At 41.2% G+C, this 12,240-nt stretch overlaps 1 protein-coding gene across 6 annotated transcripts in view; it reads left to right on the forward strand.

The window, feature by feature from the left end:
* The first annotated feature begins 12,100 nt into the window (after positions 1-12,100).
* Positions 12,101-12,240, forward strand: part of MYO5A (myosin VA) — a 188,842-nt gene continuing 188,702 nt past the window's right edge. For all 6 annotated transcript variants that reach the window (XM_039237099.1, XM_039237101.1, XM_039237102.1 and 3 more), the window contains exon 1: positions 12,101-12,189. In XM_039237099.1, coding sequence (XP_039093030.1) covers positions 12,163-12,189 — 27 coding nt within the window. In that variant the 5' untranslated portion in view covers positions 12,101-12,162. The remainder of the gene's footprint in view (positions 12,190-12,240) is intronic.

The raw sequence follows: 12,240 nt of genomic DNA on the forward strand, positions 1-12,240 counted from the left end.
TGAATCTTCCAATTCCCATTATTTCTCCTTAATATGTTACTTTCTCTGCTTTTTGTTTCCTTTCATTCACTAAGTCATTTGAGAATGACAGCTTTGCAGGTAGCGGTAGTGTGTGCTGCTGTTGTAAGGGAATATACATGTGTAGAGTTTTTGATTAGTTTAACAGTGCACTGATAAAGAGAACATGTTAGAGCAACATAAAGTAATCTACTTGAAAATAATTGTATATAGTACCTAACTACTAGTGTAGGACTGGTTCAACAAGTAACAAGCAAGTTTTACAATTGTAATGTTTTGGCTGTCTTTAACTCATCTTAAATAGCTTTGTATGTTACTCTTATTTAATATAACCTCTATTGTATTGATTTCTTCTGTATTTTCCTTTTGGGTTTTGTAAAAACAGAAGTTTAAGACCACAAGTTGGAAGAAAGGTCACGTTCTTCAAACAAAAATAGATGGGGCTCTGAAAGATTTGTATCTCTGTGCTTGAACTTGAATGGCCTTAAACCTGTTTCAGCTTTAACAATAGAATTTTACTTGGGCAATATTTGCCCATTCTGGTGTAACTTATGTGACTCTAGTGCTTAACAGCTGCCATTGAAGCTAGTATTCTTACTCAGTTCTGTAGTGTTAGAATATCTTTTGTTGAAGATGTGAATGAAGTGTGCATGTGCATTGACTGTTGAATTCACTTTTGTGCCATTTTTGTAAATACAGTAGTTTTGCACAACCTCTCACAAATGTCTGTATTAATTTCACATATTAAAAAGCAGATGATGTGCCAACCAGAAGCACAAGAGTTCCTACACAAAACTCTGTATGTCATTAGAGCTTTTGTATAGTAAGTAGTTTACAGTCTTGGGCTTATAGAATACTAAACTGAACTCTTTGTTTTGTCTGTCATAGACTTAAGCTTTATCATTTGTTATTAATATCCATGACATTCAGTGGCCTTGTGCAGATACGATATGTTGCTTAGGCATATCTTTTGTCCTATGCAGAACATTTCATTTTGACTTTTATGAAAATTGCAATTCATGTAATTTATATAAACTTTTTTAATGTAGAAACTTTTTACTTCCACAGTCAATTTAGGGGACACTAGAATAAAAGGCTTCAATACTCTGCCTCCTGTGGCCCCTCCCTCCTTTTTTTCTTGCTGCTTTGACTCAAATCTTGTTCAGCCATGCTGTTCAGTCTATTCAGAAGCATAAGTGTCTATCCTCACTCTTGGGATTCACGTTGCTGAATGCTATATTTTATAATAGAATGATGTTTTTCTTATAATTTCTCAGTTATTAATTAACCACTCTTAATCCTGTATTATTACTCATATTTGACACTTGTTTAAATAAAAGGAACTTTATACTAAAACATTTACATGAGAAGACTGGCCCAGGAATCCATGTCAGGATGAGCTAAATTCTGGTAAATAAAGATAAGTAATTCTAACGAGCTAAGTGAATTAGGCTCATGACATTTAGAGTCATTTACGTGATAGGTGGAACATATTAATATTAAAATATTTAGATATTTTACTTCTGTAGGTGTCATTTTAATAAAAATACCAATTTAGTTTTACTTGTGGTTTATCTAGATAGTAAGAATTTAAGTAACATTTTATTGGGATACATTTACTGCTCTATTAGGAGTTCTTCCCATAGGTGTTATAATGCTGTAGCATGACAATGAAGATCAGTAGCCTGAGATGATAGTATTTTTTTCCTTGTCTTTGACTTGCACAGGGCACTCCTCTTATGGGATCCAGGCATCTTTTCTAGATCTTGGCTCCATCTGTATACTTGCTTTCCTATGACCCCAAATCATTATAAATGGTGCCTTGAACATAGCACCTGCACTTAAAGGCTGCCTCGCACTGTGTAAGGCTTGCTGATTATCTTCCTCCTCCACCTACCCCAAAAGGCAGAAAAGCAATGAAATCAGTAATGTTTTAGTTTGTAATTTTAAGGGTCGGTCACATGTAAATATATTTGTTATGGGAGCAAGTAGGTTATTCAACAATATATAATCATTGTAGGATCCATTTAAGAATTATGAAATACCCTAGTGTAGAATTTTTGATTTCTGTAATACATAGCCTTTCTTTTTTTTGGTGAATATTTGCAAGCTGTCACCATTAAATTTACATCAGAGATGTTTAATCTGAAATATCACGGAGACCATGTCATTCTTGACCATGATAGGACTCTAGGACGCTGTAGTTTACCACAAGTGATACAACCTTTGCCTAAGTTTTATTTTGTGAAATACAATGCTAGTATTTAACCTACCTCAAAACTTGTTGAGGATCTGTGAAATACTGAATAAGTGCCCAAAAGAAATACTGTTGATTGTCTTTTTATTAAAAGTAAGTTTCCTCGTTAAACCAACCTGCCTTCTGTAAAGTCACAGTGCTTGAAGTCTCAGGATTTTCCATCAGGAAAAGACCTGTCAATAAGACTTTGTAGGTATAATTGCTTAGCCTCCATTATTGGTGCTTGGGATATATAGGCTTTTAATTTTTCTATTTTTTTGTTCTGCCTCAAATCTCAGTTTATTGAAGATACATTTGCAGACTCTGACCACTGCTTGAATGAAGATGTTGACTAGATGAGCTTAATCCTCCATTTCGATTTCAGAGTTGTGGTTTGAAAAATGGCTAATTTTAATTGTCCTGTTTAATACAAATGACTGTTGAAGTGAAGTTCAAGGTAACATATACTTCATGAAAATTGGCTAAAGCCTGAAATAAATTACCTGTTTCATGTCCAGTAGCTCTTACTTTGATAGTACTCTTTGAAGAACATTTCGTTTTTGAAGGCTACTTCTGACTAACACAATTAAAGTTCTTGGCATGTTGGGATAGTAAGGATTGTTGGATTGTTTTGATGAACTGGCAACAACATGTTTGCAGTCTATTTACAAGTTATTCAATACTCCTGTGCTGCTGACCTAAAAATAAGTCTTTAACTATTCATCAAGACAGGCTCTCTTTACTTGTTATTACTTCAAAAGTTGGAATTAGTTGCTCTTTTTACTTGCTGTAATGAAACCATACCTCTAAATATTTATTGATAATTTTTACTAAACCAGACGTGTTCTTTCTCAATTCAAATAAGTGAGCTTTTATCAAAGCTGAAATGTAATCTCTACTTAAATTGTGCTGTAACCTTGGTGTTTGGTGATCCAGGGGCAGGTAGCCTTATAGGCAGAGCACACTCGAGTGGCACCTAAAACAAGTTTCCGTCGGTGGCCTTTTCCCTCCCCTGCTCTCAAGCACATTTCTTCTACTTTCATTTTCCTTTTTCACCTCCTTGTACTTCACCCCACATCCTTGCTTGCTTCTTAAGCCTCCAGATGGCGTTCATTAAATGGTGTTTAGGGCTGATGAAGTATGACCTTGAATATCCTTCCCAAAATGCCATAATTAAGGAAACATTTCAAAATTTCTAAGACACTATCCTAATCTGGATGACTGATTTGAGTGACTATCCCAACTCTGCAACTCAGCATGCACTGCCAGTCCTCCCCTGTATCCTTTTTCCCCAAGTCCCCACCATACCTTATAAAATTGGGATCAAAGAAATCTCATTCCGGGATTGTTATTCTAAGAATTTAAAAACACTGATTTTAATATAACTGTTTTACTAGTTTGGGCCTTTAAAGTAGGTAGGCCTGTGGGTTTTATTCTGCAATCACTGGTGGTCATGAAACCATTAATGTATGTTTGTATTATGTTATCAACCAAATTGCATTTGAAAGAAGACACCTAATTTCATTAACAAGCTCTCAGATCTGTTACTGCATCTCTCATTTGTGATGCAATAGGACACTTTGCCTGTATTAAAAGGGCCAAGAGTAAATGCTTTTTTTGTTGAACATGTCTATAGAGTTGGCAGTTAATGCTGAAATTTGTCAAATAGCCCTTCCAAAATTATACTTGTGAAATATACAAAAAAATAAATTGATCTACTTAATTTCTATTGATACAATTTGCAGTTCTTGTCTTATTTAAATGTTACTGTTTTTCGAAGTATTTTCTGAAGTTGATACCTTTAGATTTCAGCTACTGAACACAAAGAATTTTCTGTTATAGTCTTTAAGTTTTGTTTTAAATAATGTGTGATAATGAGATCCTAGCAATCTGATATTTGTAAAGGCTTTGTGATTAAGGTAATGTTAAATGTTTGCACATTGCAAATCTTCATCTCATGTATGAAACAAAACACTCTTTTACAATACTGTCAGAAATAGAAAAGTGGATTAGACAAGGAGCTTACATTCTGAAGACTTTCATAATATTTAATGCAAGGTAGTAGGTGTTCTGTCCCTTAAGAGAGGTAGAAATAAAGTTCCAGTAAGTCCAGAAGAATGAGTTATTCAATGTAGGGGATAAATGGAATGAGTGGTAGAAGAGGGAATATTGAGAGATGGGTTGCTGTAGGCATAGGCGGGGGGCAAGGGAGATAGAAGAGCATTTTAGGTAGAGGGAATGTTGTTTTCAAATAGGCAAGGACTAAGGAAGATGTGGGATGAATAAGGGACTTTGGTTGGAGAATGTAGCATGTCAAGGAAGGAACTCTTTTTTTTTTTTTTTTTTTAACAAATAGTTTATTGTCAAATTAGTTTCTACATAACACTCAGTGCTCATCCCCAAAGTGCCCTCCTTCATGCCCATCCCCCCTCCCCCCCACATCCATCAGTCCTCAGTTTTTGTCAGCATTCAAGAGTCTCTCATGGTTTGCCTCTCTCCCTTTCCCCCACCATTTCCGCCCTTCTTCTCCCCCTTGGTCCTCCGTCAAGTTCCTCCTAATCCTCCTATATGTGCAAACATATGGTATTTGTCAAGGAAGGAACTCTTGATTTGTCTCTTTAACATTGTTTTTTATTCCCAGCCTGTGGTAAATGATACCAGCATGCATTTATCCACTCGGGTACTCAAATCAACTTGGACTCATACTTGATTCCTTGGAGGCCATGACCAATAGCCACCAAGACATTACTGAATGTGTTGATTTTCTCCACTGCTAGCATCAAACCCCTGACTAATATTTAAGTGAACACTTGCTGTGGTTCCTAATACATCACTTTCTGCACCTGTTCCCTTTTCCGTGTTGTGCTCCTATCTTCTCCTCTCCCGGCTTTCATTCTAAATAACAACTTAAGAATGTTCAAAGCTTATTTCTGCCTGTGCTCGACGTACTTCTTGTCCATTAGACATTTCCCTGGATTCATAGCTTGGCTGGCTGCATTTCATTCTGATCTCAGAAAATATGTTTGCTTCTGCCACAATCGCTAAACACTGAAAGCCGAGAGTCTAACTTTATGTAAACCCAGAACTGGACCACTTCTGCTACCTTCATTGGCAAATGGAAGGTCTGGGAAGAGTCTATTTTCTGATATTCGCTCCCTCCCATATGCTCAATTGTGCAGATGGATCTGATCTTTGTATACTACGTCATACAACTACATCTGAGCTGCAAGTGAGGTGGGGGGATTTGCATCTTGATTTTCCTATTAGGAGGCAAGACTAGTGTAGAAATTTCCCCAAAATACAGAAAAGATGACAGGCAAACAAATAGGACAGATGCTGTTACACCTTCCTAGATGCCTCTTCAACACCACTGCAGTATTGTCTACCTTGAGTGTATGAGAACTTTAGGTAATTCATTTATTCTCTTACTCATTTTGGTTTGGCATGCTTCACATTGAAAGAGCCTTAGTCTGACTTTGGCTTAGGTCATGATCCCATAGTTCATGAGTTTGAGCCCTGCATCGGGCTCATTGCTGTCAGCTCAGAGCCCCACTTTTGATCCTCTCTGCCCCTCTGTCACTTCAGATCCTCAATCCACCTCCCCCTCACCTCTTCCCTGCTTACACTCTCTCAAAAATAAAAACATTAAAAAAGAAAAAAGAGCCTTAAACTATACGGACAGGTGGTATAGCCAAATAAGTACATTTCTACAGTCCTTTGAGCTATTCATCCCTTCTGGTTGATCCCTCATTTCATTTTGTTTCTCTTCCAGAATGCTCTTTCCAGAAGTCACTCAATTCTTTATTGGGCTTACTTTGAATCCCACAACAGCATAGGCCTGAGCAGTCCAAGGCAGGGAGTGGGTATGTGGGGGAAGAGAAGACTGAAAATTTGATAATGATCTTTCAAATTTGTATAGCACAGCCCAGTACATTTTCTCATTTATTTCATTTGAACCCTTCAATAACGCACATATAAGTTGCTGATTAAAAGAAGACATGCTCTGGGGCGCCTGAGTGGCTCAGTTGGTTGAGCATCTGACTTCGGTTCAGGTCATGAACTCACTTTGTGAGTTTGAGCCCCGCAATGGGCTCTACGCTGATAGTTAGGAGCCTGGGGCCACCACCAGATTCTGTGTCTCCCCCTCTTTCTGCCCCTCCCATGCTCATGCTCTGTCTCTCTCTCTCAATAAAAAATAAAAATGTTAAAAAAATAAAAGAAGACAGGCTCTGGTTCTTCACTATTGGACTTTATGGATAAGCCAGGGGAGGAGGCCAGAATGATCTGTGTAGTAATGGTTTAGAGTTGGAGACATTAGTATGAATTTATGGTCAGCTTAAGATAAATAAAGGTTGCTACATATAGAAATGTATATACGTTTCTATGTATATCCATTTCTCTACATACACAAATCAGTGTATGTTATGTCCTTGCTCTGTGGCTGACAGATCCTGTCTCTGTCCTGAAGGAGGTACATAACTCCCCACTCCTGAAGCATGGCCTCTATAGAGGGACTTGATTCAAGAGTACAGAAAGGGGTCTGTGTGTTAGTTTGCTAGGGCTGTCATAACAAAGTACCACATTCTGGATGGCCTAATCGACAGACATTTATTTTTTTCACAGTTCAGAGGCTAGAAGTCCAAGATCAAGGTGTTAGCAAGTGTGGTTTCTTATGAGGCCTTTCTCCTTGGCTTGCAGTTGTGTCTCTACCTGTGTCTTCACATGGTTGTCTCTCTGCACATGTTTGTGCTCTAATTTCCTTGTCTAAAGACACCAGTCATTGGATGAAGGCCCAAAAGACCTCTTTTTAACTTAATTACCTCTTCAAAGACCCTCTCAAGATACAGTCACATTCTGTGTTACTGGGGGTTAGAACTCAACATAAGAATTTTGAGGAGATACAATTCAGCCTATAACAGGGAAAATAGTAACTTTACAATTGAGACACTTGGCAAACACTACCTGAGCCAGATGGTCCAGGTCTATATCAATAGTGATATCACCTTGATAGTATGGCCCTTGACTTGATGTGATGAAATGGCACTCTCCCTCACAAAAAAACAAAACAAAACAAACAACAAAAAACCCAGTCTAAGCAAGACAAATCCCAACTAAGGGATGTTCTACAATGTACTTGACCTTACTACTCAAAATTGTCATCAAAAACAAGACAAGGGAAGAACTGTTAGCCAAGAAGATCCACTTGAGATGATTAAGTGTAATACAGGATCCTGGAACAGAAAAGGAAATGAGGTAAAACCAAGGAAATCTGAATAAAGTGTGGACTTTAGTTAATGATGTCAGCATTAATTCATTAATTTTAGCAAGTGTACTAAGATGATAAGGCAAAATGGTGCAGGGTGTCTTAATCTATTCAAAGTACTATAACAAAATACCATAGACTGGATGGCTCATCAACAACAGACGTTTTTCACAATTCTGGAGGCTGAGAAGCCCAAGATCAAGGTGCCAGCACATTTGGTGTCTGGGGAGGGCTGGCTTCCTCAAGGATGGCTGTCTTTTCACTGTACCTTTACATGCTAGGAAGGGTGAAGGATCTTTCTGGGGTCTCTTTTTATAAGGGCACTGATGCCATTCATTAAGGCTCCACCCTCCTTTCCTAATCACCTTCCAAAGGCCTCACATCTTACTACCATCACTTTAGGGGATTAGGATTTCAATACATGAAGTAGGCAGCGGTGGGCGTGGGAGGGTGGCAGGGGCATAAACATTCAATCCATTGCTCAGGTGTATGAGAACTCTGTATTATCTTTTCAATTTTTTCTATAAATATGAAACTAAAAAATTAAAAGTTTATTTAGAGACATCTGGGTAGCTTAGTTGTTTAACCCATAACTGTGTACAGTGGAGAAAAACTAAACAGAGAAAAGAGAATGTGGGAGGGCAGTAATTTAGTAGAGTGGTCATTGATTTACTCAAACTGAAAAAAATAATTTTATGGAGGGACTATTATGTGCCAGCACTTAACATAATAAAGACAGAAATTAATGAAATATAGTCTTTGACCTGGGGGAGCTCACTACAATGAGTAGCTGGGGAAGGGGAAGTCCACGCTGCATGATCACAGAAAGTAGTAATTCTAGGGGTGCCTGGGTGGCTCAGCCAGTTAAGCGTCTGATGCCTAGTTTTAGCTCAGCACATGATCTCGGAGTTCATGAATTCGAGCTCCGCATCAAGCTCTACACTGGTGGTGCAAAGCCTGCTTGGGATTCTCTCTCGCTCTGCCACTCCCCTGCTCAAGCTCTCTCTCTCTCAAAATAAATAAGCACATTAAAAATAGTAATTCTAATTCTGTAAAATTGGCCCATTCCAGAGGCAGAAGCAAAGCACTGCATTACTGGTTAATTAGTTGGCATTTATATATCCTAATAGTGTTTCAGAAAACTAAACCCTGGGGCAAGAGTGACATTTGAATGGATGGGGAAGAACCCCAAAATAGTTCACTGGAAGATCCAAATAATGATATGTATGGGAGATCATTTATTATCAAAGGATATATAAAAGAACAGTATAAGGGAAAAAGTACTATAAGGGAAACAAGCTATGAAGCAGAAAAGCCAAAATTAAGGATAGAGTAAGACCGACCTAGAAGACTTTTGAAAGATGGAAGGCAGGCATCAGAAACTACTGGCTCCCTACCCCTTCACTTCTCCAACTCCAGAGTTTCCCACTCCTAATTTAAGTCCTTCTTACTCCCAGTACCTGTGAATGAGACCTTATTTAGAAATCGGGTCTTTGTAGATGGTCATGTTAAGATGAGGTCATTAGGCTGGCCCTAATCCTACATGACTGTGGCCTTATAAAAATGTGATATTTAGACACAGACACACATGCACACAGGAAGAATGCCATGTGAAGATGAAGACCGGGATTGGGGTGAGCAGCAGAATCCAATGAATGCCAAAGACTGTAAGCAAACCACTAGGATACTGGAGAGAGGCCTGGAACAGTCTCCCTCCCAGCTTCTGGAAGGAACCAACTCTACCAACACTTTGATCGAAGACTTCTAGCCTCCAGATCATACAGCACATTACAGTTTAAGCGATGTTGTTTGTGGAGCTTTATTAGGGCAATCCCAGCAAATGAATACTTGTCTTCTTTACCTTCTACCTTTATAATTGTCTCTCTCCCTGATTAGAATATAAACTCCTTGAGGTCAGGAGCTTTATCTGTATTGTTCAATCACAAGTCCTCAGCATGTAAAACAGTGTCTGGCACATCATGGCTCTCACTATTTGTTGCAAAAAGTAATATTCACAAATGCTTTGGATGAGAGGGATGCTTTGGACACTGTTTTCATTTGAGACCATATGAAAATGTTCCCAATTATAAAGTGATACTTGAGAACTTTATTAAAATATACAATGACATCTGAGTATTCTTCGGGAGGGGGGAATCCTAAGTCTTGGGAAGTTGTGACTATTGCTATTTTCCATACTTCATGACGTACTTGGGACTGTGAATGTACATGATTAAAGTGGAAGGCCAGCCACCTGGGTTTCCTTGTTGCTTCTTTTGGCTGTTAAGTCTACTCTATCTGAATGAGGAAAAGTCAAGTCAAGGGTAGAGAATCCTTCTCCTCTTCCTCATCTCCATTACCTTCCTCTTCTTACTGTGGCCTCCCAAATTTGAGTGGTTGAATGCATGTGTTCAGCAATTAGAAGACAATAATTCTAGTTTTTGGTCTATCTATCAAAAAAAAAAAGCGACTCATCTATGAGATCCTTTTTTAAGTTTTTTTTCTCAATATAGGGGAAGAAAGTTTTCCTCAACCCTTGTGGGGTCCCTAACTATGTCTAAAATTTAAACTGACAAAGACTGAGTAAGAGGAGAAGTGACATATATATTTATATGGTTTTCTGTGACACAGGAGTATTCAAGACCCAAAGAAATGGCAAAACCTAATTGCTTTTACAAAAAGAAGCAACTGTGGAAAAGTGACTATGTGGGGAGGTGAATGGTAGGAAAGAATTAAGTTAACAAGGGTCTCTTGGTACAGAATTCTCTTGGTCTCAGCCTCTTTTGATGACAAGAATGTTACTTTCCTTCTGGTATAGGGAGGACATGTTTCATATAGGAATTTCATTTCCTGCTTTTAAGGAAAAGAATATTCTTCTTGTATTTGCTGTTTTTCAAGTGCTCTGAACTCAAAATATCTGGTATGCCAAAGCAGCATACCCTGGGGTGTATGCCCTGAACTCCTTCATCAGCATTTCTGAACCGTCCTGAGAGGTAAGTATTATCCGAGGATGAGGAAACAGAGTGGTTACCACATTACACAAGGCATGAAGAAATTATAAGGGGTAGAATTCAAGCCTCCTAAAGCTCAATCCAGTGCCCTTTGGGTTGTACTGCTCATAGCTGCACATTTTCCCTTTTTATGTCTGGACAAAGAAAGGGTGGGGCCCCAAAACATGAAAGATATGTGATTTTAGAATTGGAAGGAACAGAGAATCCTGTGGGTCTTTGGATTCTGTAGCCATTACCTGTGGCATCTCTGAGGGGATTGTGGGAAGTGAGTAAGGGAAGGACAGGGTTGAATTCCAGGGAGTGAGGACTGGCCCTAAGCCCTCCCCCAACATATCAATGGTCTTCCTTCACATACTCATGGTGGACACACACTGGGGCCAGCCTTGAGACTTGGTCTCAATAGAAACCATCCCAGATTGCCAGGAAAGGCATTTCAGAGTTCAAAGAAATAAAATAAGAACAATAAAAAGAGGCTGGGATTAAAAAAAAAATATGGAGATTAGAAGGCCAGGAGTGAAAGTGTGGGTGCAGATCAGGTAGAAGCTGAACACAGTATGGGCACAGTGGTGGGAGTGTGGGAAGACCACATTCTTGTGCTTGATGTGCAAGAATAACAGTGAGCAGACTGAATGGCACTCCTGAGAGTCCTTTGACCTTTTGATAGAGTGAATTTGCAGTATGCACTTTCTACAAAAGGTGGCATCCGGATAGCTTCTGGTGGCATGGAATAGATAATCACCAGGAGGAACAGGACTGTGTCGGAAGGGCAGGGGCACCTCCACAAACACATAGGCTTAGCAGGAGACGCCCCCTGGGAGCAGAAGCGTTGCTCGGGCTGATGTTAGGGTGACCTTGGTGATCCTCTATCCCAGATTACTGGCCCTCGCTGTTCAGCTCCCAGATCGCTGCTCCTAACAGGACTCGTCTGGGAGTTCTAGGTTTTTCTGTGGACTTCGAAGAAGCTTCCTCCCAAATCCTTTCTCTAAAATTGCTTGGAAGGATAGGAAAAGCATCTGGAGACTCCTAGGTATTTACCTGGACACACGCAGTGACGCCAGCTATCACCGCCCCTCTCGGTAGCTGGGCCATTCTGCACAGTCCAGGGCTCGCTGTGGGGGAGAAGGGACGTCCGGGGTGCCACGCGCCCCCGGGGCAGGTGTGCCACCAAAGAGTGGCCGGGGCGGGCTTCCCGGCCTCGGCGGCGCCGGCTGGCAGGGCAGGGATGCTCCGACCCGGCAGCCGAGGGGAGGCAGCGTGAGCCGGAGCGCTCCCTGAGCAGCGGCTGTGGCAGCGCCGGAGCGCAGCCTCCTCCCGCTCCCACAATGCACAGGGCGGCGGCGGCGGCGGCGGCAGCATCACCGGCCGCCGAGGGGGCTGCGGCTGCGACCCCGAGGACCCCGGGCACGCGGAGCGCTCGCGCCTGCTCGCGGCGAGCCCGGGAGTGATGGCGAGATCCCCGCGGGCCGCCCGCGCCTGAGGCGCCCCGCCCCGCCCCGCCCGCCGCGGCCAGCCCCGCCCGGCCCTGCCCCGCGCGCTGCCGGCTGCTGCCTGGGCGCTTCCTACTTGGCGCGGGCGGCCGCCCAGGCGAGGTGCGGCCTCCGCTCAGGCGGGGGGCGTCGGCGCTGGGGGACCCCGCCATGGCCGCATCCGAGCTCTACACAAAGGTGAGGCCTCGCGGGGAGGGGGCCGCTTGGCCCGACGCCGCCGGCTGTCGG

This window comes from Hyaena hyaena, unplaced genomic scaffold (assembly GCF_003009895.1).
Source record: "Hyaena hyaena isolate Hyena2069 unplaced genomic scaffold, ASM300989v1 scaffold_120, whole genome shotgun sequence".
NCBI classification, from domain to species: Eukaryota; Metazoa; Chordata; class Mammalia; order Carnivora; family Hyaenidae; genus Hyaena; species Hyaena hyaena.